The 23348-nt window shown below is 34.1% G+C and overlaps 1 protein-coding gene across 2 annotated transcripts in view; it reads right to left on the bottom strand.

The window, feature by feature from the left end:
* LOC124357512 (follicle-stimulating hormone receptor-like) overlaps positions 1-23348 on the bottom strand; it is a 409876-nt gene that overhangs the window by 31649 nt on the left and 354879 nt on the right. For both annotated transcript variants that reach the window (XM_046809381.1, XM_046809382.1), the window contains 2 exons: positions 20922-21065; positions 16545-16616 (listed from right to left, as the gene is read on the bottom strand). In XM_046809381.1, the coding sequence (XP_046665337.1) occupies positions 16545-16616; positions 20922-21065 (216 nt within the window). The remainder of the gene's footprint in view (positions 1-16544; positions 16617-20921; positions 21066-23348) is intronic.

The following is a 23348-nucleotide window of genomic DNA, read 5'->3' as shown; positions in this document are numbered from 1 at the left end:
TTTTACCATCTGCCAAGAAAAAAGGCGAAACGAACATAAAACCACAACCCAAAAGATGAGAGTGTCTAATACAAACTGGATAAATCACCGTGAAAAATGTGCACTGCGAATTGACTTATTTTGAACTTTTCAACACATTTAGCGCATAAATTAGTTTCCCTCGGCTCTCCTCGCGCCTGCAGATGAAGGTTTAATACAGCGTTGGGGTCGAGTTCATGTTTAGCAGTTGTAGTAATTGATGGTCTGCCGCTGGCCAGGGCAAAAACTGCCCAGATTTATGTCCCGGGGCTTACCATCCCTCGCTAATTTACTTTTCACTTTACATTAATACACATTACTTGCGTCCCGCTGAGCAGTGAGCAGCCCCCCCCCCCCCCCCCCCCCCCCGCTGTATCTTTACCAAACGGAAATAAAAGAAAGATTGCTATGGTTCCACTTGACGTACGGCACAAACAAGCGCACGTGTTTGCAGTTTGTAATGTACAAATAAAATTACTTTGATTTGATTTGAATGCTGAAAAGGTTACACGGACACGTGATGTTCCATCAACAGTAATTCTTAAACAGATTATTTCCAAACCATTTACTATAAAACTCAAGATTCTTGAAATATACTGTGTATTATTTCGAATGATGCACTATTTTTATGACTCGAATGAATGTGTGCAAAATAAATTGCAAAGCAAATATGGACCACCTCCACATGCAAGTTTGGTTTCCCAAAAATAATAAAAATACTACAACATTTAACTCTTGATCTCAGTGTTTTAATTCAAATACGTTGTAATATGAATATATAGGTATAATAGTTCCGTGGTTTAAATATAGTTTCTACTTTGGAATATTTCATCTCATAATTAGATACACTGGGATGACAAAGAATATTAATAATTTAGATTTCTTCCAAAATCATTTTGCCAAACTTTTACAGACCGTAAAGGAACGTGAGCCTATTTTCGTACTCGGTTGTAGTGGCTCTAATCTTCTCTAGTATTGGTTTTTTGGCTTCAGTGCTGTTTTGGACACTTTTTCGACAGTTCTATTGGTTAAGTGTCATAGGCCAACAAGGCGATTTTTAAAGTAAAGAGTGAGTGCTAGCTTCACTAGAAAAGAAACTGCAAAAATATTAAAAATGTTAATAAAGAAATGATAAATGTACTTCAACTGTTACATTTTAAACAAATCTCTCTCTTCACGTGATGAAACCCAAGATCCATTGCCACAAATACGCTAATTTATATTAATGCACTATTATAAAACAGCAACTTTGCTGAATAAAAATAAGAAATAAACCGTGGTAAGTAAAGTGATGAACAAACACTACACCAGTATGTGTACATTAACATTTTCATAAATAGTACACAGATTGGACAACATTTCATTGAAAGTAAATCAAATATAAGGTTAAACGTAGTAGAACATAACTATTAGTATCACACGTAGGTGGACAGGTAGGATGGATTACAAAAGACAGAAGAATAAAAGTACAAGTTAAGAAATATTTTCCCACGCGTTCCTACAAGGACGCAATAAGAGTACTGCGATAAAGTAATTATTGTTTATTACTCTTCTGCTGTCCCTAATTAAACACTGGAGTTCTCATAGTAATGTGCCTACAAAAATAAGTAATTTACTATTTACTACACACGTAATGGGATCGATAGGGTCAGGAGGTGCGTGCCACAATACCGTGGAGCGTACGGTGTGTGTACTGTATGTAAGACTCTTGTACAGTGTAAATCAGCCGTCGCGTGCGTCTTATCAGCGCATTAGCTGCCGCCCCTTATCACTATCGCTCCCTGTAATCTGTTGTCGCCACTCAGCTAACCGCCCTCTCATTGTCCGGGGTCAACACACCGTATCGACCTCTGCAAGTTATCGGCTTGGATCTGCAATTCAATCCAATTACGTTGTTAAAATTCCGTACGATACAATGTAACGACAATAACTTCATCAAAGAGTATTTGAAACGCTCAGAGTTGTGAATGTGTATTCCAGAGCAATTATATTAAGTATAGTGTGTATACATATTTTACCTACCGTTGTTATTTAGTTATGATTTATTTATGAATATTGAAATGTATATTCGTTATCAAGTGTTTGTTAAAAAATATATCACTATTTTACAACATATAGTACAACAGGGAAAGTAATTTCCTAAATTGTAGCGAAAATGTTTTCACTTTTGGAAAACATGTAGAAGTCCTTTAAAATGTAAGATGTTGTATGCATGTCCTTCCGATCGATGTTCGCTGTATTATTCTATTTTCTTTGTCTAGGTTCTACAGCATAGGAATTATATAACTCAGGATCTTTGTAAATATTTTCCTCAGCCACAGTAAAACATACCACTACGACATAAAATCGAAGAAACCAATTTCGAGTATCTTACTTACACACTCACAGTTTCTTGATTAAGTTTAATTTAATAGTAATGTTTAAATAGTATCTTCAATACACTATATACAGTAGTCAGAATTAGACAGTGATGCCATCTATTGTATTTGCTTTATTACTTCAAACTTTTGCCATTGGTATTTGCTGTATACTACTTTCAATACTTAATATTTTTAACCTAGATTTAACAAGTGACACAGCCTAATGATATGCTACAGACCACATTTACCATGCAACCTCAGGGAAGCCTGTTACGTGACATGTGGTGTGACATGCTTGTACCTTGTATTAATATTGCTAATGTTGTTAATTGCTGTTTTATTGCATCGAAAATATGTTGATTTGAGACATTGATTTAGTTTTTCACTTTGACTTAATAGAGTTTAAAAGCACTTAAGTGACAAATGTGTACCGGCGCCGGCGCCGAGATTGCGGCCTTGTCTCGCAAGGGCATGCAGATCACAGGTGCAGGCCACGCCGCCCAGCGATGTAGAGAGAGGAGCCTGTAACATCTGGGCAGCATCGATCGCCGTGTTTGTTAGTCTGGCAGGAGGCCAAATTTCTGGACACCCGTGATTGCCTTGTACAGGTCAGTTTCTGCCCGGCCAACGACAGAGAGAGTAGGCCTAGTCGAGTCAACCGTGGGGCAGCTATACAGTATAAGCTCAGTACGTGTATTTCTTTATATACAAGTTGATAGTGCTTATTATTTCAGTTGCCCATCACTCAACGTGCAAATAACTTTTGACAGAATAGATGGAAGGGTGTTCACCACCGTTGTAAGCACTTATCCTAGGCTCAGATTTACTTATATACTACAAAATTTAACTCGTTACGAAATAAACAAAGGATAAATGAATTAATTTAAACGATAATCACCTTTGAGTATTACAAATGTAAAGTACATTTTGTTAGTACCGAGGAGATACCACTGGAGTGTATACAGTACAAGGAGTGTGTTGAATCCTGGGTAATAGCTCTTACACCCTTTGCTATACACTGAGCAAATTTGAATAAGAAAATAATCTAAAGTTATCATTGTTTTAATATCGTATAAGTTGTAACGATGTAATTGGAGACGGCATCTAAAGCTGTTACACGACAAAGAGACATATCTAAGAAACAGTAGGTATTTTAGAATTATACGTTTAACTCAAACTTTTGTTTAGTTACGCTCTCTTGTCAAACAGTATTGACTAAATATTTTTTTAATTTTTGTAATTTTGAAAAAACATGAAATCAAATATTAAAAGCGAAAAGCTATTTATAAGATGGATTCAAGGAGAACTAATATTAAAATAATAAATTTTCTTATGAACGTCATTCATGAATATTAATAACATTTTGGAAAATTTATAACAATCGTTATTTTATTTCATACCATAATAGTTGAAATCTTCATAACTACTAAATTCAAGACGGGCATTCCTTTACATCATGTTTATAAAGGACTTCTACATGTTTCCCAAAAACGAAAGACAAGTGTGCAAAGGATTGCTAAAAGCTTTAAACGAATTTAATGTTTAAAAAATTGGTATATTTTAATGCAATTGGAGAAATATCCAGAATTTAGGGTAAAGAAAAACTCTAAAAAAGACAGAAAAAGCAAAGTGATCGTTTCTTAATCAAGTTTAAAATACCATGGTGAACGTAGTAGTAAAAAGATCGTACTGAGTAAAACTAGACAAATAATCGTTTTTGCAAACATATATGATTACTACCACGTGATTTATCAAAATTTATTAAATATCAATGTCAAGATTACGGGAGGAATATTTACAAAACCAAATCGTTTGTAAAAAGGTGGGTGCTGACGAATGTTTGTTTCTATTTTAGACAAGACATTGTGCTACGGTGAAATACAACAGGATGCTGTCACATTCAGATCTCAAGCAGGCTGATCGCGTATGTTAAATAACAACTTTATGTGGACTAAGGTAAATAAGTTATTCGAAATGATGGTTTCCTCGGAGCACGACAACGCCTGTCACACCTTATTTTGCTCTAGGAGGCGGGAATAGAGAGAAGAGAGCACGATATAGCCATTAGCCAACTCTCACCAGACTATTGTCAGAAGAGAGTCGCTGATTAGCAGGCTAGATGTTTCTAAATATGTAGAGAAGGTGTTGAAAGAAGTCGGAGAAAGATAATACGGTGTCGGCGTTCTCCACACTGAACAGCAATAGTCATCCTCTAAAGTCACACTGGAAGGCTGAGCCAGTGAGGTTTTTAGTCGGTGAAAGTCCCACTCACTAAAACTATTACAAGGTAAGTGCAGACGAACGTTAGCATGTTCCTCATCGTCATAAGGTAGACAAGTAGTTTCTCAGTTTCTGTTTATATGTAGTCAAAGAGTAATAAGTGTTTAAGAAACACTTAATAATAAAAATACATTTTTAAAATTTCACAAATAAATGACAACGGCGAGTAAAATATTCATTCCGACAATACTTAATTGAAACACACATTCAGAACTATAAGAGTTTCAAATACTCTTTGATGAAGTTATTGTCGTTACATTGTATCGTACGGAATTTTAACAACGTAATTGGATTGAATTGCAGATCCAAGCCGATAACTTGCAGAGGTCGATACGGTGTGTTGACCCCGGACAATGAGAGGGCGGTTAGCTGAGTGGCGACAACAGATTACAGGGAGCGATAGTGATAAGGGGCGGCAGCTAATGCGCTGATAAGACGCACGCGACGGCTGATTTACACTGTACAAGAGTCTTACATACAGTACACACACCGTACTCTCCACGGTATTGTGGCACGCACCTCCTGACCCTATCGATCCCATTACGTGTGTAGTAAATAGTAAATTACTTATTTTTGTAGGCACATTACTATGAGAACTCCAGTGTTTAATTAGGGACAGCAGAAGAGTAATAAACAATAATTACTTTATCGCAGTACTGTACTCTTATTGCATCCGTGTTGGAACGCGTGGGTGAATATTTTTAACCATCCCACATGTTTGATAAAATTTGTGTCATTATTGTTTCAACCTGCGCTATTTTATCCCTTTGAAATTTAATCGTAACTGCACCGGACAGTGCACAACTTTTATACATATACGTATGGAGAACAGTACATTTCAACCTTAAATAAATATTTGTTACAGATGCTTCGATTGAAATAATTACGTGCGATACTAATAGTTTTGTTACACCACGTTTAACCTGATCTTTAATTTATATCTAATGAAATGTAGTCTGATCTATGTACTTTTTTAGAAAATTGTTATGATCTATGTATGTATACGTTTTCTTAGCAATGTTTAATCATGTGCCATGTACTTGACCAAGCGAGAGGAAATTTTGTACCCATATTGAGGTAGTGTTGTATAGTAGCAATATATAATTATTATAGTCTTTATTATATTCTTGTATTTATTTAGTTATTAATATTGTATTTTAGAGTTAGACCTAAATTCAAAGCGAAAGAGATGCGTGAGAGCTGAAGCGTTACATAAACTAATGGTATTGAACTAGCCATTATGATTCACAAGTACAAGCGGCCTAACCACTCATTGTTTGCTGTTCATTAAAAGAGTAGTTCTCGAGAAGCTTCTAGAAGGATCTAGAACTTTGGTCACATTAGATTAAGTGACGTAGACATTGTAATGAAGGGTAATGACTGTACACATGCTTAAAAACCCCTCAGAGGAGCTGATGTAGTATCAGTCTCGGCAGACTGCAAGAGCACGAGATTAGTATCTGTAGACCGCGACAGTTCGCTCGCTCCCTCTCTCGCGCTATTTGATAGATTTGAGACAGAATAATTTATGTGTGAAGCTAGTTAATCATAGTAGGAAATAGAGAACTTTTCTGTGAATTTATTGAAGAACTTTATTTTATAAATTTTGTATAAGTGAATTAATTAACAAAAAATCAAAGTTGAATCCGTTGTGCCGAGTATCTCTGTGAGTTTCCTACTCTTTAGGTGTCAAGACCTTGCCTGGTTATTTTGCCACTCGAATAATCAGAGCCATCCCGCAACAATTTAATGGTGTCAGGTGTGGGGTTGTGCACCAAGAGATTACCGGGATAACACGGAAGACAACATCAACCAGTGACAGCTGAGGGAGAAGAAAGAAAAAACCTAGCAGCATCGCCACTACCTAGGGAGAAGACAGAAGGGGACGAGAAGCCAGGAGTCGTCCGTCGACGACAGCAGTAGAGCAGCGTCCGCAACGACGAGAATACAGCAGTGAAGAAAGAAGATTGAAATAGTGTTTGTGCCAGTGCAGTGGACAAAAGAGAGATGAAACTACAAGTGTTACTTGGGGTAAGTGACAACTTTGGTTATGTGGGAAACCAGAATTTTAGAGTTTAGTAGGGTATAGAACTATTATTAAAAAGTTGACAAGTTTTTGAAAATCTAACATCGAATAGATTAAAGGTTTTAGAATAAAAAACTATTTTAAATTTAAATAAAAAATATACACAAAGAATATAATTAACATGGATTTAGAAACAGCGATTAAACTTATACCTTTATATGGAGATAGTAGAAACGAGGATCTCAATGCTTATATTGATGCAGTGTCTTTTGTAATAGAAAACTGTGAAAGCGAGGAGGGAAACAGAAAAATATTTGAAAATGCCACAGCTCATGTAAGATTTGTAATCCACATCTCTAAATGATCTTAAAACTGTTAGCATTCGAAGGATCTAGAACTACTCTTTAATGGACAGCAAACAATGAGTGGTTAGGCCGCTTGTACTTGTGAATCATAATGGCTAGTTCAATACCATTAGTTATGTAACGCTTCAGCTCTCACACGCATCTCTTTCGCTTTGAATTTAGGTCTAACTCTAAAATACAATATTAATAACTAAATAATACAAGAATATAATAAGACTATAATAATTATATATTGCTACTATACAACACCTCCCTCCTTAAAAAAAAAGAATGAGGTGTCATTCTCTATGACACGTCTTTCTCTTAATTTTTAGATCTATTCTTTTTTCCTGGATATTTTAATTCTGTCTTCTAAAGGAATTTCATCTAATTCTACTTCTACTGCTTTATTTTCTTCAGTTTGTCTGAGAGTCACTGGTAAGTATAATTTTTTTGTTCATTTTACAGAATCTACAAAAGTTTGAAAATAAACAATTAATTACAATCAAAATATTACTAATACAAGTGAGATAGAAATAGAATGTTTTTACATAATCCACGTTATTGTTTGGTTCGTATTTGTTGAGAATGGAGTCTAGTTCCTCAAGTCGAATGCTAACAGTTTTAAGATCATTTAGAGATGAGGATACAAATCTTACATGAGCTGTGACATTTTTCAATTTTTTGGCTATAATATCGTATGTGTTATCGCTTAACTTTGTAGAGTTGTTCTGAATTTTGGGAGTTATAATTATACTACTCACATTTAATTTCTATTCTACTTTTATACACAATCTTACTATATATACGGAATGATGATCCGATCATTTCACATTTGGTAGGCAGTGTTAACAGTCCTGTTCCCTGAACATATTCGTTTCCATCGTTACTCCGGCAATCCATCGGCTCCCGGGGCAGGTGAGGTCATGACTTCTTCTCGAGGTAGCACCAAAATCCATCGGTCTGTATTCGGAATCTCTCGGTCCAAATTTAAGTTGCAACGTAGGATAGTCGAGTTTCACAAATGTCTTTAGTTGGTTCGATCTGTCTGAAGTAGGCTGTCTCACAAGTATCTTGTCCATGAGTTAGGTAATTCACTACGTTTGGTCCTAAGCATATTTTCACTGAGTCTCCTTTACAGTTGTTGACATCGCACTGTGTCATAGGAAGATATCTCTGCTCGTCTGCTGAAACAGCTATGTAGTCCATGTTGTGGTTGGATGTATTCGTAGAGTTGAGTCTTCTCAGCTCCTGGTGTTCCAGTCGGTACAGGTAACATTTTGTACAGAGTATATGTTCGTCCACTGTTTTTCAAAGGTACATTTAAGAAGAATCGTAACACTTGATTGTTGTTGACTAACCAAGCACTTACTCTAATTAAGCTATAATATTCATGGATGGTATGTTCAGTAACAACAAGTGGTAAGGTGGAACCAGCTTTTAAATGTAAAAATTAAGAAAGACGTGTCATAGAGAATGACACCTCATTCTTTTTTTAAGGAGGGAGGTGTTGTATAGTAGCAATATATAATTATTATAGTCTTATTATATTCTTGTATTATTTAGTTATTAATATTGTATTTTAGAGTTAGACCTAAATTCAAAGCGAAAAGAGATGCGTGAGAGCTGAAGCGTTACATAACTAATGGTATTGAAACTAGCCATTATGATTCACAAGTACAAGCGGCCTAACCACTCATTGTTTGCTGTTCATTAAAGAGTAGTTCTCGAGAAGCTTCTAGAAGGATCTAGAACTTTGGTCACATTAGATTAAGTGACGTAGACATTGTAATGAAGGGTAATGACTGTAACCATGCTTAAAACCCCTCAGAGGAGCTGATGTAGTATCAGTCTCGGCAGACTGCAAGAGCACGAGATTTAGTATCTGTAGACCGCGACAGTTCGCTCGCTCTCTCGCGCTATTTGATAGATTTGAGACAGAATAATTTATGTGTGAAGCTAGTTAATTCATAGTAGGAAATAGAGAACTTTTCTGTGAATTTATTGAAGAACTTTATTTTATAAATTTGCATAAGTGAATTTAATTAACAATAAATCCAAGTTGAATCCATTGTGCCGAGTATCTCTGTGAGTTCCTACTCTTTAGGTGTCAAGACCTTGCCTGGTTATTTTGCCACTCGAATAATCAGAGCGATCCCGCAACAATAGCGTTTGTTCAACACTAGACTAACTACGTCATATTTCATATCTTTATTCAGTAAGGTAGCTGTTTTATATACTGCACTAATATAAATTTGCATATTTTTGGCAATTAATCGTGGGTTTCTTCACGTAAACGGAAAGGTTTGTTTAAAATGTAACAGTTGAGGTATATTTATCATTTAAAATGTCTTGTTATTGTAGTCAGTTTGTTTCAAAATGTATTTAATCTGAAATTTTCTCGATACTATCATGATTACATATAAGACCAGTGTAAAAATGTTCGCTAATGCTCAGCAAAACCCCCAAGAGGTACATGTACCATCATAAAACTCGATGTAGCTTATATACTAATGGAGTTTCATGCAAAATGTAAATATAATGTAGATATCGTTCTCAAGATGTCGTGCGGACACATACAAATAAACAGAAATGAAGTTTTCCTGCGCTTCGAGTGTTACGCTTCGCTAACGCTCAACAAAATAGGTATAACCATATTATGCAATGTGTTGGGACAATGACTGTATCATTATTGATCTGTGACTTTTTCTTTCACAGTTTGCATATAGTAGATATGCGATAGTAATATTTAAAAAAAGTATACATGAAAGAAAGAAACATATGGGTTTATGGTTTGATACATATTGTTTGCTTTTTAAATTAACGAAGCGCATGGAAAGTCCGATTAGTAACCCAAAGTGTACGTTCATATCAAAGTGGTGTAGAAAAGTATCGAAAGAAAAATCAAAATATTAAAAATTACATTGTTAGTAAAGGATACAAACAAAGGGTGATAAGGATAATATAGCTCAACGAGGGAGTCTGTGAGAGTGAAATGTTGTTTCCCCGGACTACAGATATGACTACTGAAGCAAAGGGTTGATAGGTTAAGAGTCAAAAACGTTATTCCAGTAAAACAAAAAACACACACACACACACAACACACACACACACACACACACACACACACACACACACACACACACACACAAACAAAGACACTCCACTTAAAGATATAATAAACGAAATAAATGAACCAAAGTTTACCTAAACAAGAACTCTACACTTTCATTTGTAAACAATCTGTCCTAACTTTATTCGCTCCTCTTGTGTTATTTGTACGTTGAATAAATAGGACAACTAACTCTTTAATTTTTTGTAATTCCAAGTTAAAAACAACATTTACTGAAAACAAATGGTTTCTCCAACAAGTGCGGCACTGAAACAAAACATCTGAGGAAAGCGGTTAGTTGCCTTGAAGGCAACAAAAAGCCACTCTCCGCGTTACACTCTATCCCACCAACAGTTTTAATAAGTAATAAATATTATTTCACGGGGAATCAAGTTTTTGTTGCTCCTTTTTTATAGAAACGTCCAGAGCGATTTTTTTTATTTCTCTTTCGTAGTTTTCGCCGAGGGAAAATAGCACTTTAATTCTTATAAATACGGGAGAAAAAATGTATTGCGATAAGTAGGTAGATGTAAAGTTTTACCAAAGATGTGATAACGTTGGCTCACAGGCAAAGAGCAATCACAGACACCGTGGAACAATGGGCGATAGTCACGAATAGAACTATCGTATCAGCAGTGATATACCTCTAGTATGAAAAATACTAACCGTAACAGACAAAATGTAAAATATTAAATAATGGTTAGGGAACAAATAAGTGCACAACTAATTCCAATATATTGATGTAAACGTGTAAGCAAATATATTTAAAACCTAAATTTATATGAAAAAACAAAATTGTGTAAATACTAAGAAGTAACCTTACGATAGGCTGGTAATAGTCAAAATACTTTTTTTAGAAATTATAGTAATAAGTTAGTATTATAAACTATAAAATAGGTACATTAGTCTCAGGCGTTTCTGAGTGTATGATTCTATAACAAACTCACCATGATCTCAACAGATGAAACTTTTACAGACTCAATGAAATAAAACAAGAATATAATTAGTTTCACAATTAAAACAGGAGAAGTGTTTTGGAGAATCAGTTGATAATTTGAAATGTTTGGCATCGCATCGTTTGAGGAGCGATAAAACACGTTACATTTCTAGTTTATCTCAGGCCAAAAGTTTATAGGTCCTAAACCAGCGCTCATAACGAGCCCATGAAACACTTGTACAGATATCTGCAGTATTAACGGGGCGAGGCGCCAAACCCGCGTTGGACTACAAACTATCTCGGATCGTTGAGTTGTCTACACTCATGTGACAATTTACTGAATATTTACATTTTATAAACATGGTTGAGATAATTTTTGTACTTAAAGACAATATATTCAAAATTTAACTTCACTTTATATATACTACCTTCCAACAGTATTGTAGTATTGGGCATCTCATGTAACAAGCAAACAACAGGTAGCAACCACAACGCCACACCGTGAACGTATATATTACGTTTGATTATGAAATAAAGCAAATATGCACTTATTCGGATTTAAATATTTATTATCAGTTGTGGGTACTTTACTCGTTATCTGAATACAATTAAAGGTACTTTTGTATATTCTACAAATAGTTTGGGTTTTGAGATAAATAATAGTGAAACTGAACGAATATAATTCTAATAAGGATTGATGTACTGTTTGTAGAGTAAAATATATTTATATAACTATAATTTTTAGTCATACTTTTACAGGTGCTTTTAAGATAACCTTCATTACACTTATAAATATAATAAAAGGCATACTAAACGATTTAAAAAGTAATCCATACAATGATTTAAACAATACAATAAATCGGTCAAAAAGTTTATATCGATGCCTTGTTTTCAATGCTTAAGTTGCAAATTAGTAATTAAATTAAACATTCAGTAGGGGCTATTTAAGTTACTGAACCCTATATAGAATACGTAAATTTATATAGTAATTAATTATAAATAATGCTTTCGAAAATGATTGCACTATACAAAAAAATAACAACTGTAGCTTTGAATTATTTTAATTGAAAGAATTATCCATATTCTCTGAAATGATCCATAAGTTTTTATATCTTACACGTAAACTATAAAGTACATTCATAACTAATTTGTTAAATAAAAAAAGTAAAATACTTTGGGTAATGACAGGTATCAAATATTGAGGACAATTCGTCACAGTTGAATCGGTTCTTAAAAGTATTTTATATGCATTTGGAATTAAATAAACAACGGAGTATTAAAGGATCTCATAGAGCAGACAGATGGGCGGACTGTCCTCGTAATTTTTGACCCCAAAATCAGGAGAGTCTCTCCTTGAACAAAGAGGAACCTGTGAACTTAATTTCAAGTCTTTAAAACCCTTTCTACAAAGGTTCATTGCACAGACGGACAGACACACAAACAACATATTTGATTTTAGGAAGGACTTGTCAGATCCTTAATGAACGGCTTACATCCTTGCAAAGGCCTTACATCATGGCTGTAGAAGGGAGTCGTGAGTTTGGTTATCCGAGATAATCATATTAACTCCAGGGGAGAGAATAAAATGACTCCCAGGGCTGTGGGGTTGTATGGATGATACACTGGTACGCCTACCGATTCCTCCCCTCCCACACTGAACCGATCGTAAATATTTTAGGGTGTTTCGTCTTGGTCTCAGGGTTAGATGAAAGTAAATAATTCAAATTTATCACTTATAAAGTCAATACTTTTGTATTTGTTAGAGTTTAAAACTCTGAAAATGTACCAAACTGTTAGATTTGGTTTAATACAAACATTCACAATAATAATAATACATTTGGTGTACTAAACTTGTTAGTTGAAATATGTCCTTGTCAAAGGGTTTTAGTAATATTCCCAAACAGTCAGGTTCAAATGACTTTATGGTATAATTTATTCATTCCTTAAAACATATTTAACAACACTTAAAACAATGAGAACATTCTGATGGGACTTAGAGGACATTGTATAATCAATTCTCTGTGTCAAATATACGATGAATAAACACTCTTCCATCACGGAAGTGAAGTAATATGCTTCCAGAGACGAAAGATGGGGTGTTCGCATCAAGTCACAAATTACGAGCTATAACCGTATAATTCTCACCGATACTCAAATTAAAACCACGGCCGTTAAAGTCAGTTTATGACTGTGTTATGGCCGCAATACCGCATCTGTGTTGCCAACAGCCAGTCTCGAACTTTAACCCGCGTCAATAACTCAGCATTTTAGAAAACTTAATAACAATATTTTGTAGCAACTCATTTAAGTATAAGGAATGTGACAATAAGTGTCCTCACAATTATGAGTGCAGTATGACGGTACCGTTATACGATTATAACATTGAGGTATATCGGCTTTGTTATTTAAATTAACCCCTATTCTTGCAATGGAAACAGTGTGCATTGATTAATGACTGCAGTGCTTGTATTTGTATAACAAAACTGTCATAATGAATAATATTATATCATTATATTAATCCTTGACACCTATTGTGGAAAATTAAAAGTATTATAAACTACCCATTTAAGATCATTTATATTTTGTGCATAAATCTCAAAATAAACTAATTGTAACTGTTTATGCATTAGTTGCATGTTTTACTTCATGTTTTATTTAAATGAAGTATATTTAGTTAGGATAAGAACACTTGCCAAGGAAAATAATCAAATAAAGGTGACCATTTAGAACAAATAGTAGGGTGCAAATTACGTATTGTAACCGAAATAAAATAGATAAATATTTAATGAAATACTATCCTTAATTTGACATATCAGAAGATTAATTTATTAATTCCATAAACAAGTTGTTGATTCAGAAATCACAAATTCAAGTAAGATTCCACTACATCAACAGGAAAATTTTATCCACTAGCCTTCAATCAACAAAACTGCGACGAATAACCGTAAAATTAGTTTAAATCAATGACAAAGTTCAACAAAATTTGTTCAACTTCCTTCCCAATAATAGGTTTAATTAGGATTTTCGAATTTATAAATAAAATAATTACATGATTCGACGGAATACGTACAGATTGACTGACAATTCAAATTAATTAAATGCTTCCCGTTACAGACCGTGGCGACTAAATTCAACTTTACTCTCCGTTATGCAACGAACAAAACATATATAATATCACATTCAGTTGTATTTGACCCTTGTGTTAATCTACTTAATAAATTATAAAAATGTATACACACTTCACCGATCTGCTATCCTGTAACTACCTTTTAGGTTCTTGAATTAATTAATTACGTTAGTGTTAACAATGGTCAACCTCTAACTCATTTTTAATTGTTAACGTTGTGTCTGTATATAATATTTACTTATCGTTCTTCTCAAATTGAGCAGATTGTAAATAAATAAAATGTAGTTAAAAAAGTGTTGTTTGACAAATTCATTAAAAAAATATGATCGTTGACTAATACAAGATATATTAAAACTATTTTATTAAATTTTAAAATATTGATCTATAGTTCACAAAATATTAATAACTGAACGAGTACCCTTGTTTTAAGAATACTCATTTTATAACATAGTCCTATATATAAAAAAAAACTCAAATAATAACTATTTGTGCCAATACCGACTTATTAACACAGTATCATAAACAAACTTATTTCCGTTTATAATTATTTTCATTGACAGCTGATTAGAAATGACACAACTGACAAAATTATTTTACGATTTTGATTTTAAAATATCAACACGCATAACTTTTCAATCCCGATTAATTCATTTGATTTATGTCCTAAAACTTACAGTTCATCCATTTTCAATATATAAAAGCATGAAAATATTGTTACCGGATCCCAATTCACCCTTTGATCACCCCACCGTATCTACAAGTATCGAAAGGACATCACATTTCGCACCCTATTGGCTACCACCATCTGAGGAACCGGATCCATAACAGTCCGAGTACGACAGGCTCTTCCACACCATCATTATTTATGAGCTCTTAATAATTGAATTGAGTATTTACTCAAATCTTTATTGAGTTTTCCGAATTTATTAATTATTATATTTCTTTCCATTTATCAATATTAAATATTCGGCTCTTCTGCCAAAAACCTCTGACCCTACGATTCTGATATTGAAGTCATAACCAATTTAATTTTGTTCTGCATGTATTAATTTTCTAAGAGTTAGGCCTATATTATCATTTCTCAATTTATTACAAAACTTTATCAAGTGGATTTTTTTATTTTACCTGTGTTAATCAAAATATAAATATGCTTAATAAAGTTCAACAGTTTCTTTTTAAACATATTATTGTTTATTTTTAATTTCGTAAAATAGAATATAGTATATTTTTATATATACATATAACATGCTGTGCTGTCATAGAATATTACCTCTTTGTATTTTTAATGACATATGTTTTTATTTAGTACAAAATTGTTTATGTTACTATTGTTATTATTACTTTTATTCAGTTGTGTGAATCCGAAAATGTACTCATTGAGTACGAAAGGCCAAAAATAAAAAACTTTATATTATTGGAGAGTTTGTTTAAATTAATAGATAATTTCCAATAAGACAAGAGCTTCAAGAATGTAGAATATAGTAGGTTACGGTATATGTAATTGAATAGAAAAAGTAGTACTGTAATTCTTAAATAATTGACTTACTATAGTTGTATACTCCGAATTAAAAGGAAAATATTTGGATTTTATCTGCCCCGTTTCAGGGGCTGGAAAATTCATTTCTGTCTATCTGTCCGTCTGTCTATTAATTTTTCCATACGGTATCTCGAAAAATTCAGATCCATATACTTGACATATTTATGAACCTTTATTTCTGTACAGGAAACATTGAACTCGTCGATGGTGTATGTAACTATAACAGGGTTTGGCTAAGCGTTAGTGAAAATGTCTATATTGGCGTTATGAGTAACTATGATGACAACGAGAAAATTTCAGAATAAATAAATTTGTAAACAAACTAAGTAAATTTATATGAATTTTAACAAGTGACGTAGTAACTATGGAATTGAAATGTTGCACTTTAGCTTCATTCAATGCAATATGGCTATTCCTATAGATTGTACTTAGTAGTAGAGTACAAAGGTTTTCTAATGAAAGCAGCGCCAATCTATAACGAGCTGTACCATCGTCCCTATTTTCTACATTTTCTCCTTAGTTGTGACTAGTTAGGCTTTGCATAACAGCAAAAGATTCTCCAGCAATGTGCGGAGACTGGTTTTCATGCAGCAATCAAAACTTTTGTCTCTGTATCAAGCAGAGTGGGGTGTCTACAACATAGGAATGTATTTCGTTTAAATACGAAAAATATTTCAATTAGAATAATTATTAAACTTTGTGGTGGAACACGCATTCCAAAAATACTGCAGTGACAGTTTTGCAAAAAAAGACTCGAATAATAGTACACCTAAGCATAAAGTACGTATAACCTATTGACTTACAGGATGACGAGGTTCCTCAGCTCTGGGAAGGTGCTGGACGGGATGTGAGTGAGTTGGTTGTTGCCCAGATTCCTGGTAACAGACAATAAATTGTACGATTAAATGACACTGTGAAGGAAACAGGATTTTCCGGACATTTGCCATCGTTCAGTGAAACAAGAAATCAGTAACACTACGTTTCGAGATCTGCAATCTGATCTCTTCTTCAGGTAATGCATTTGCTAATGACACTATGTAAAGTAATCTTGCATGAAACTTCATTTAGCATTCACATTCCGCAACTGTAAGTAACTAACGCATCTGTATGTAGTTAATACAACTTTATATAGCTAACTCTACTGTATGTAGCTTTAACTCAGCTGTATGTAACTAACGCAACTGTTACTTTATGGTAGACATAACGGAAGAAGATGGAGTAAATTATAGTGTGAACCTCGGCTAATGCTGTGAACTAACGAGATACGTTGTCGTATAAAACGCGGTAACTATACGCATTACATGATCAATAACTGTAATATACAGATTAATCAAAACACACCAGCATAATGTTACCAAGCCTAATACACGGGTAGCAATCTACTGTATAGCCTATTTTTACGTTCCATTGATACCATTCTATTGTCAAAATGAGTTAATACCGGTGTAAGATACTTGTTAACAAATGTTGGAGGTACTTATACCAGGCCGTACATAAAAACCGTATATAACATTGTTTATGTTAGGCGTACTTACACTTAAATACAGATAAGTTATTGCAGTTTTGTATTCTGGAGGTTTTCCCTACAATATTTATTTGTGGATTAATGAAGGAAAATATCACTCTGTAATACGATGAGAAAACTTCCCGCTTGTCTGAATGTTTCATCGACATACCATTTTAGTAAATACCGTATAAGATATATTATAATTCACTATCCTTCGTAAACAACACCGATTTCTTCCATAACCGTAATATAATAAGAATGTGTTTTGTTAATAATGGCAGTAAATAGTTATAACACTAACAAACACTTTTAAAATCCTTGTTAAGTGAAAATAAATAGCTTATTTGTATTGAAGATAAGTGAGGTAAATGTTTCAAATTACTCTTTAAATTATGTGATAATTACTAAAGGTAATCCTAATTTCAATATTAACTCGTGGATCTATGGAAGTGTTTTACGAAACCTGTTCTTGTATATTATTGTATTACAATTTGCTACATTAATAGGTGAGTGAAAAACATACTGCCATCTACCGAGTATCTTAAAAGTCTCTCCCCCCCCTATTAACTTTCTTATTTAAAGAGATGTGATTTACTTTAGGGCATGTTTGAGGGTAAGTTAAATTTTTTAAATAGTAGCATCTATCATGTGAAATCTCATTTTAGGGTATTATAAAAAGAAGAAAAATGGCGCAAACTAGAGGTTTCTAATGTTTATTAAATTTGTTGGACAATTAAAATCTAATATTTTTATAAAACCCCTACAGTTTAAGTTACATTTAAAGTTATTTTAAGGCAGTTAAAACATTCACTCACTAGTTATTTTGAGAACTTAGTACACGAAATCATAAACAAAGTTATTACAAGAATCATCAAACATCAACAACCATGATTAACATTGCATTTATTAAGTTTTCATTTGTCTGAAGAAGCATATTAGGAAGTCCTGGGAATACCAATAGCTGATTTTAACATGCCATTTATTATTCTTGTGTAACAGTTAATATATGAGACACATTCAGACCATTTTAACACAGTAACTGGGCTGAAATGTAATAACTTACAAACGTACAAGAGTTACATGTAAGTACTGATCGGCTTAATCTGTTAGTTGTATAAACTTAATTTAAATACCATAAAGATGCTACATTTTTCTAGTTTTACATTTCAGGTCATAGAATAACGTCCCTGGTAAATTCCTAGAGGGTACTATATTGTAGCAGGGACCAGCCCAACTCAAGATTATTGATTTGATATGAATTGGCAGCACGCTGTACAGCCCTTTGTTAGGAATCCGTGCTGTATAGGGGATGTTTTGTCCTCGTTTTGTGTCCACACATTCAAACAATTATTGTAATTATGCATTGTGTGTTACTGACACTTGATATTTAAATTCGAGGAAACATTAAAAACTATATACATTAAATTTGAAAAGAGTAAAAACCGATGTGCGGTCATAAAAACTACTTCAACTATAGCATGTAATAATGATAGGCTATGAATAAAATAAAATAAATGGCAATAGACTTAGTTTATCTGAATCTGAAAATATCAAATAACTGAGTAATATTGTATGAAGGTACTTGAGAAAACTGTAAACTATTCCGTTAAAAGGAGTTAACAATGAAAATGTAAAATATTACATGGTTTTTAACATTTAATAACACAGTTTTAATTAGCTGGTGTATTGCTAAATTTAAGAATCAGTACTAGCCCACAGATACTTTTGTGTTATTTAAAATCCTCAGAATCTACATTGTGACAATCAAAATATTTCCCACACAGAAATATTCAGTTTTAAATGCACAATTTAGTTAAATCAAATACTGTCCATTTTAAACATACATAATGGATAAAAAATGTATGATCAAATTATATGCGTATTCAGTTACAACATAAGTTTTAGAATTTAAGTCCACTTAAGTATATTCAGTTCCATGTGAAAACCATTTTTAGCAATACTAATGCTAATTTCTTAGAAGAATGAGGAAATTCGAATAATAAAATCATTATAATTATTTATTAATATAATTGATAATTTATTAAAGTGAAAAGGAAACTAATTCAAAGATTTATTCCTGGTATACACATATTTATTTTTTTAATCCATATTACCAAACACTCATGCTAAAAACGGTTGTTATTTGAAAATCCTCTTGAGAAGATGTAATGAATTTAGGGTAAAAATTGGAAATGTGCGTAGGGGGAGTGAAAGGTAAATAGGCAAGAGAAGAAGGTTCCCTTCTTACGATATATCACAGTACTTAAACAGCATACTGAAGGCATAATCTTAATCCTACATTTAAATTGTGAGAATTTCAACTTTACTATCTGTAATTTGCTATGCTACAGATTGAAAAACTAGTCCAATATGTAAGAATTTACTGTTGAAACAGATGAGCTGAAGAATGGTGGGGTGTTGTTGTCTTGAGGCGCATGCGTATTAAAATTAGTTGCTTCTCCATTTGCTAATTTTATAGTTACTAAACTCAACTCACGGGTTGCATATTGCAATTTTCATAAAGATGTCTCTCCATTTCAATATTATTTTACCTATTTTGAGCCTCTTATCAGTTTGGTGGTATTCTTGGTGTTTTATCGCTCTTAATAAATGTTATCAATAAAATATAGTACAATACGATTACACGTACAATACATAAAAATTACTAAAACCGGAGTAAGTTACAATGGCAATAAATATTCACATACATTTTCTTGATCGTGGCAACTAGGCAAACTCAATATCGCCTTCGGAAATATAATTCACTCGAACCACCAGTGCTCGTAGACGTGTAAATTCTACAACATTGTGTACAAAGCCGCTGCACAACGAGGCTAACTGTACTTTGTGTTACTCATTTTACTCACCGTGGTGTAGAGTACGTAAACTGGTAACAGCAGTTAGATTTTAACAGATTCTGACGATGTTGTTTACGGTGTAGAGTAAACGGTAGGGTCAACTATACGTTTGTACGCATTAAGCCTAAAGAACAAGGTAAAGTATTGCTTTATAAGGGCTTTAGTTAATTGCATTTTATATAGTAGAAAGCCAAGCACGAGGAGACAAATTACAAATAAATGCCTATGCAGTAAATTTGAATATGACGTCAGTGTATGTTAGTATTATTTATATGTATGTTAATATTACTGCTGTAAGTTATATTGTTTTCAGCCAAGATAAGCTATTTTATATAAGAAAGAGATGAACATGAAAAAATAAATGAACTAAAATATCAAATGGAGAAAGAACTGTAGGTCCAGAAAAGGTAAATAGAACTATTGTAGTAACTCAAGTCAGTGGAGTTATATACTGGTATAAATAGTTGGTACATTGAGACGCATGTACTATTTAACTTGTCTCAGGATCTTACTGTTTTGAAATACAGACTGGACTGGTACTGGTCGCCAAGGAAAGGTCACCAGGAACCCACTGGCAATAAAAACTAAAAAAATAGAATTTCTCAACAATGTCGACTATAATACGTATGCTAAATTTCAAGTTTGTGACTCACCTCAAAGATACTGTCTGTCTGCGTCTGTATTAGTTGGGGGAGGACATTCTTTACTATCGTTCTTATAATAGTTGTTCTTGCAAAAGCTGTTCAGTTTCATTTAATGATCGAAAGCGAAGAAAGTTTGGTTCAATTTAATTACAAAATAAAGAAAGTACTTACAGAGCCTCTAGCAAAGTGAGCGTGGATAGCGCTTCTGTAGGTATATTCTCCAGCCGGTTACCCTCCAGCCGCAAGTTCCGCAACTGCCCCAAACTCTGGAAGCTCTCCGCCTCCACCTTCCAGATCTGGTTTTGGTCCAGCTGTCTGTGACAGGCAGAACATCTAGTGAGTACACTAATGTAAGCAAGACAATTTATTCTGTGAGTTCGAACTCCAGCTGCAGGTTCCACAACTGCCTCAGACTCTGGAAACTCTATCTCCACCCTGCAGGTCTGATTTTTGTCCAACTGCTTGACAGGCAGGTGAGCTTCAGCGAGTACACTAATATAAGCAAGGCTACTCTGAATTAAGTTTAAACTTAAGCCGGTTATCTTTCAGCTGCAGATTCCACAACAGTAGCAGCTCCTGAAAGCTCCCTGCCTCTATTTATAGCTAGTTCCTGCAGATGCGCTAATAAAACTATACCTTTAGTAATAACTTTCATACTCTTCTCAACAATGAAAGAACTCTTCTAGTATAATCTTAGGATAATCTGTATTATTGCCATAGAATTTTAATCCACCGGCGCCTTGTGAGTTGACATCTACCTACTAACTTTTTAACACCTATCAATGGCGCACGGAACACCTCGAGTATGATTAGTTTCAAGCGCTCAAATTTCTTATCTAGGCCTTCAGTACTATGTGATGTGCAGATGATTTTTTTACCATTTAAATTTAAATTAACAGTCGAAAAGAAGTTAGTAAGATTTTAATAATTAAAAAATCTACTAACTTGATACAGAAATCTTCGCCCCCTTTTTACGTAACCTGGGTAAGCCCTGAATTTTTCACAATTAGTATATAAAATAAGACTGATGTATCTGTAAGTTACAGAGAATTCTTCTGTGAAACTAACGCTACTTTATTAAATATCTGTTTGAAGTAGCCTAGGCTGCTTTAGATTGAAATCTACATTTAGGAATTGAATCCAGTATAGTCCGATCTTTGTATTCATAAATAAAATATTGAGATAAGGCCGAAGTCTTTTAAATCGCTGTTCTTTGCAGAATTTAACAACATAAAATATGAGGATGAAACCCATTACATTCTGCACAGATTGTTGTTAACCAAGATTTCCCTGACGAAAATACTCGTTAATGTATAACAAAAGTGCAGATAACATTATACCTTATGGAATGAATTATAACATTTTGTAGTACGATAAACAGTTGTCATGAACGCTTCTTGTTCTACGTCGTTAGTTAACACCTACTTCCGGTATAAATGTGGTGATATCCGTTGGACAAATTGGCCCGTCTCAGCTACGATTCCTGCAACCTTTGTCTGTAAATATTAGTTTTGCGTATGACAAATAGGTGTTAAGCCGAGGACTTCTTTAAAATACTAATATTAATGTATTTTACTATAAACAACAAAAGTACTTCAGATCTTATATTTTGTTTTTGATGATTAAGGCCAGTAGTGCAGTTGCACGAGGCCTTCTGGCGAAGCAGTTTTTATTTGATTATTTAATGTCTCGGCTTAAGACTAATTAATATGAAGCGGGTTCGTAGTCAGAGCGGCAACATCCATGACAGCAACATCCATGACAGCAACATCCATGACAGCAACATCCATGACAGCAACATCCATGATAGCAACATCCATGACAGCACATCCATGACAGCAACATCCATGACAAACATCCATGACAGCAACATCCATGATAGCAATACATCCATGACAGCAACATCCATGATAGCAACATCCATGACAGCAACATCCATGACAACATCCACGACAGCAACATCCATGACAGCAACATCCATGATAGCAACATCCATGACGCAACATCCATGACAGCAACATCCATGACAGCAACATCCATGACAGCAACATCCATGACAGCAACATCCATGTCATGATAGCAACATCCATGACAGCACATCCATGACAGCAACATCCATGAGCAACATCCATGACAGCAACATCCATGACAGCAACATCCATGACAGCAACATCCATGACAGCAACATCCATGACAGCAACATCTTGACAGCAACATCCATGACAGCAGCACATCCATGACAGCAACATCCATGACAGCAACATCCATCAGCAACATGACATCATGACAGCAACATCCATGACAGCAACATCCATGACAGCAACATCCATGATAGCAACATCCATGACAGCAACATCCATGACAGCAACATCCATGACAGCAACATCCCATGACAATACATCCATGACAAACATCCATGACAGCAACATCCTTGATAGCAACATCCATGACAGCAACATCCATGATAGCGACATCCATGACAGCAACATCCATGACAGCAACAGCAACATCCATGACAGCAACAGCAACATCCATGACAGCAACATCCATGACAGCAACATCCATGACAGCAACATCCATGATGCAACATGACAGCAA

The sequence above is a fragment of the Homalodisca vitripennis genome, chromosome 3, assembly GCF_021130785.1.
Source record: "Homalodisca vitripennis isolate AUS2020 chromosome 3, UT_GWSS_2.1, whole genome shotgun sequence".
Classification (NCBI taxonomy): Eukaryota; Metazoa; Arthropoda; class Insecta; order Hemiptera; family Cicadellidae; genus Homalodisca; species Homalodisca vitripennis.
This window is presented reverse-complemented; position numbering and strand designations above follow the sequence as displayed.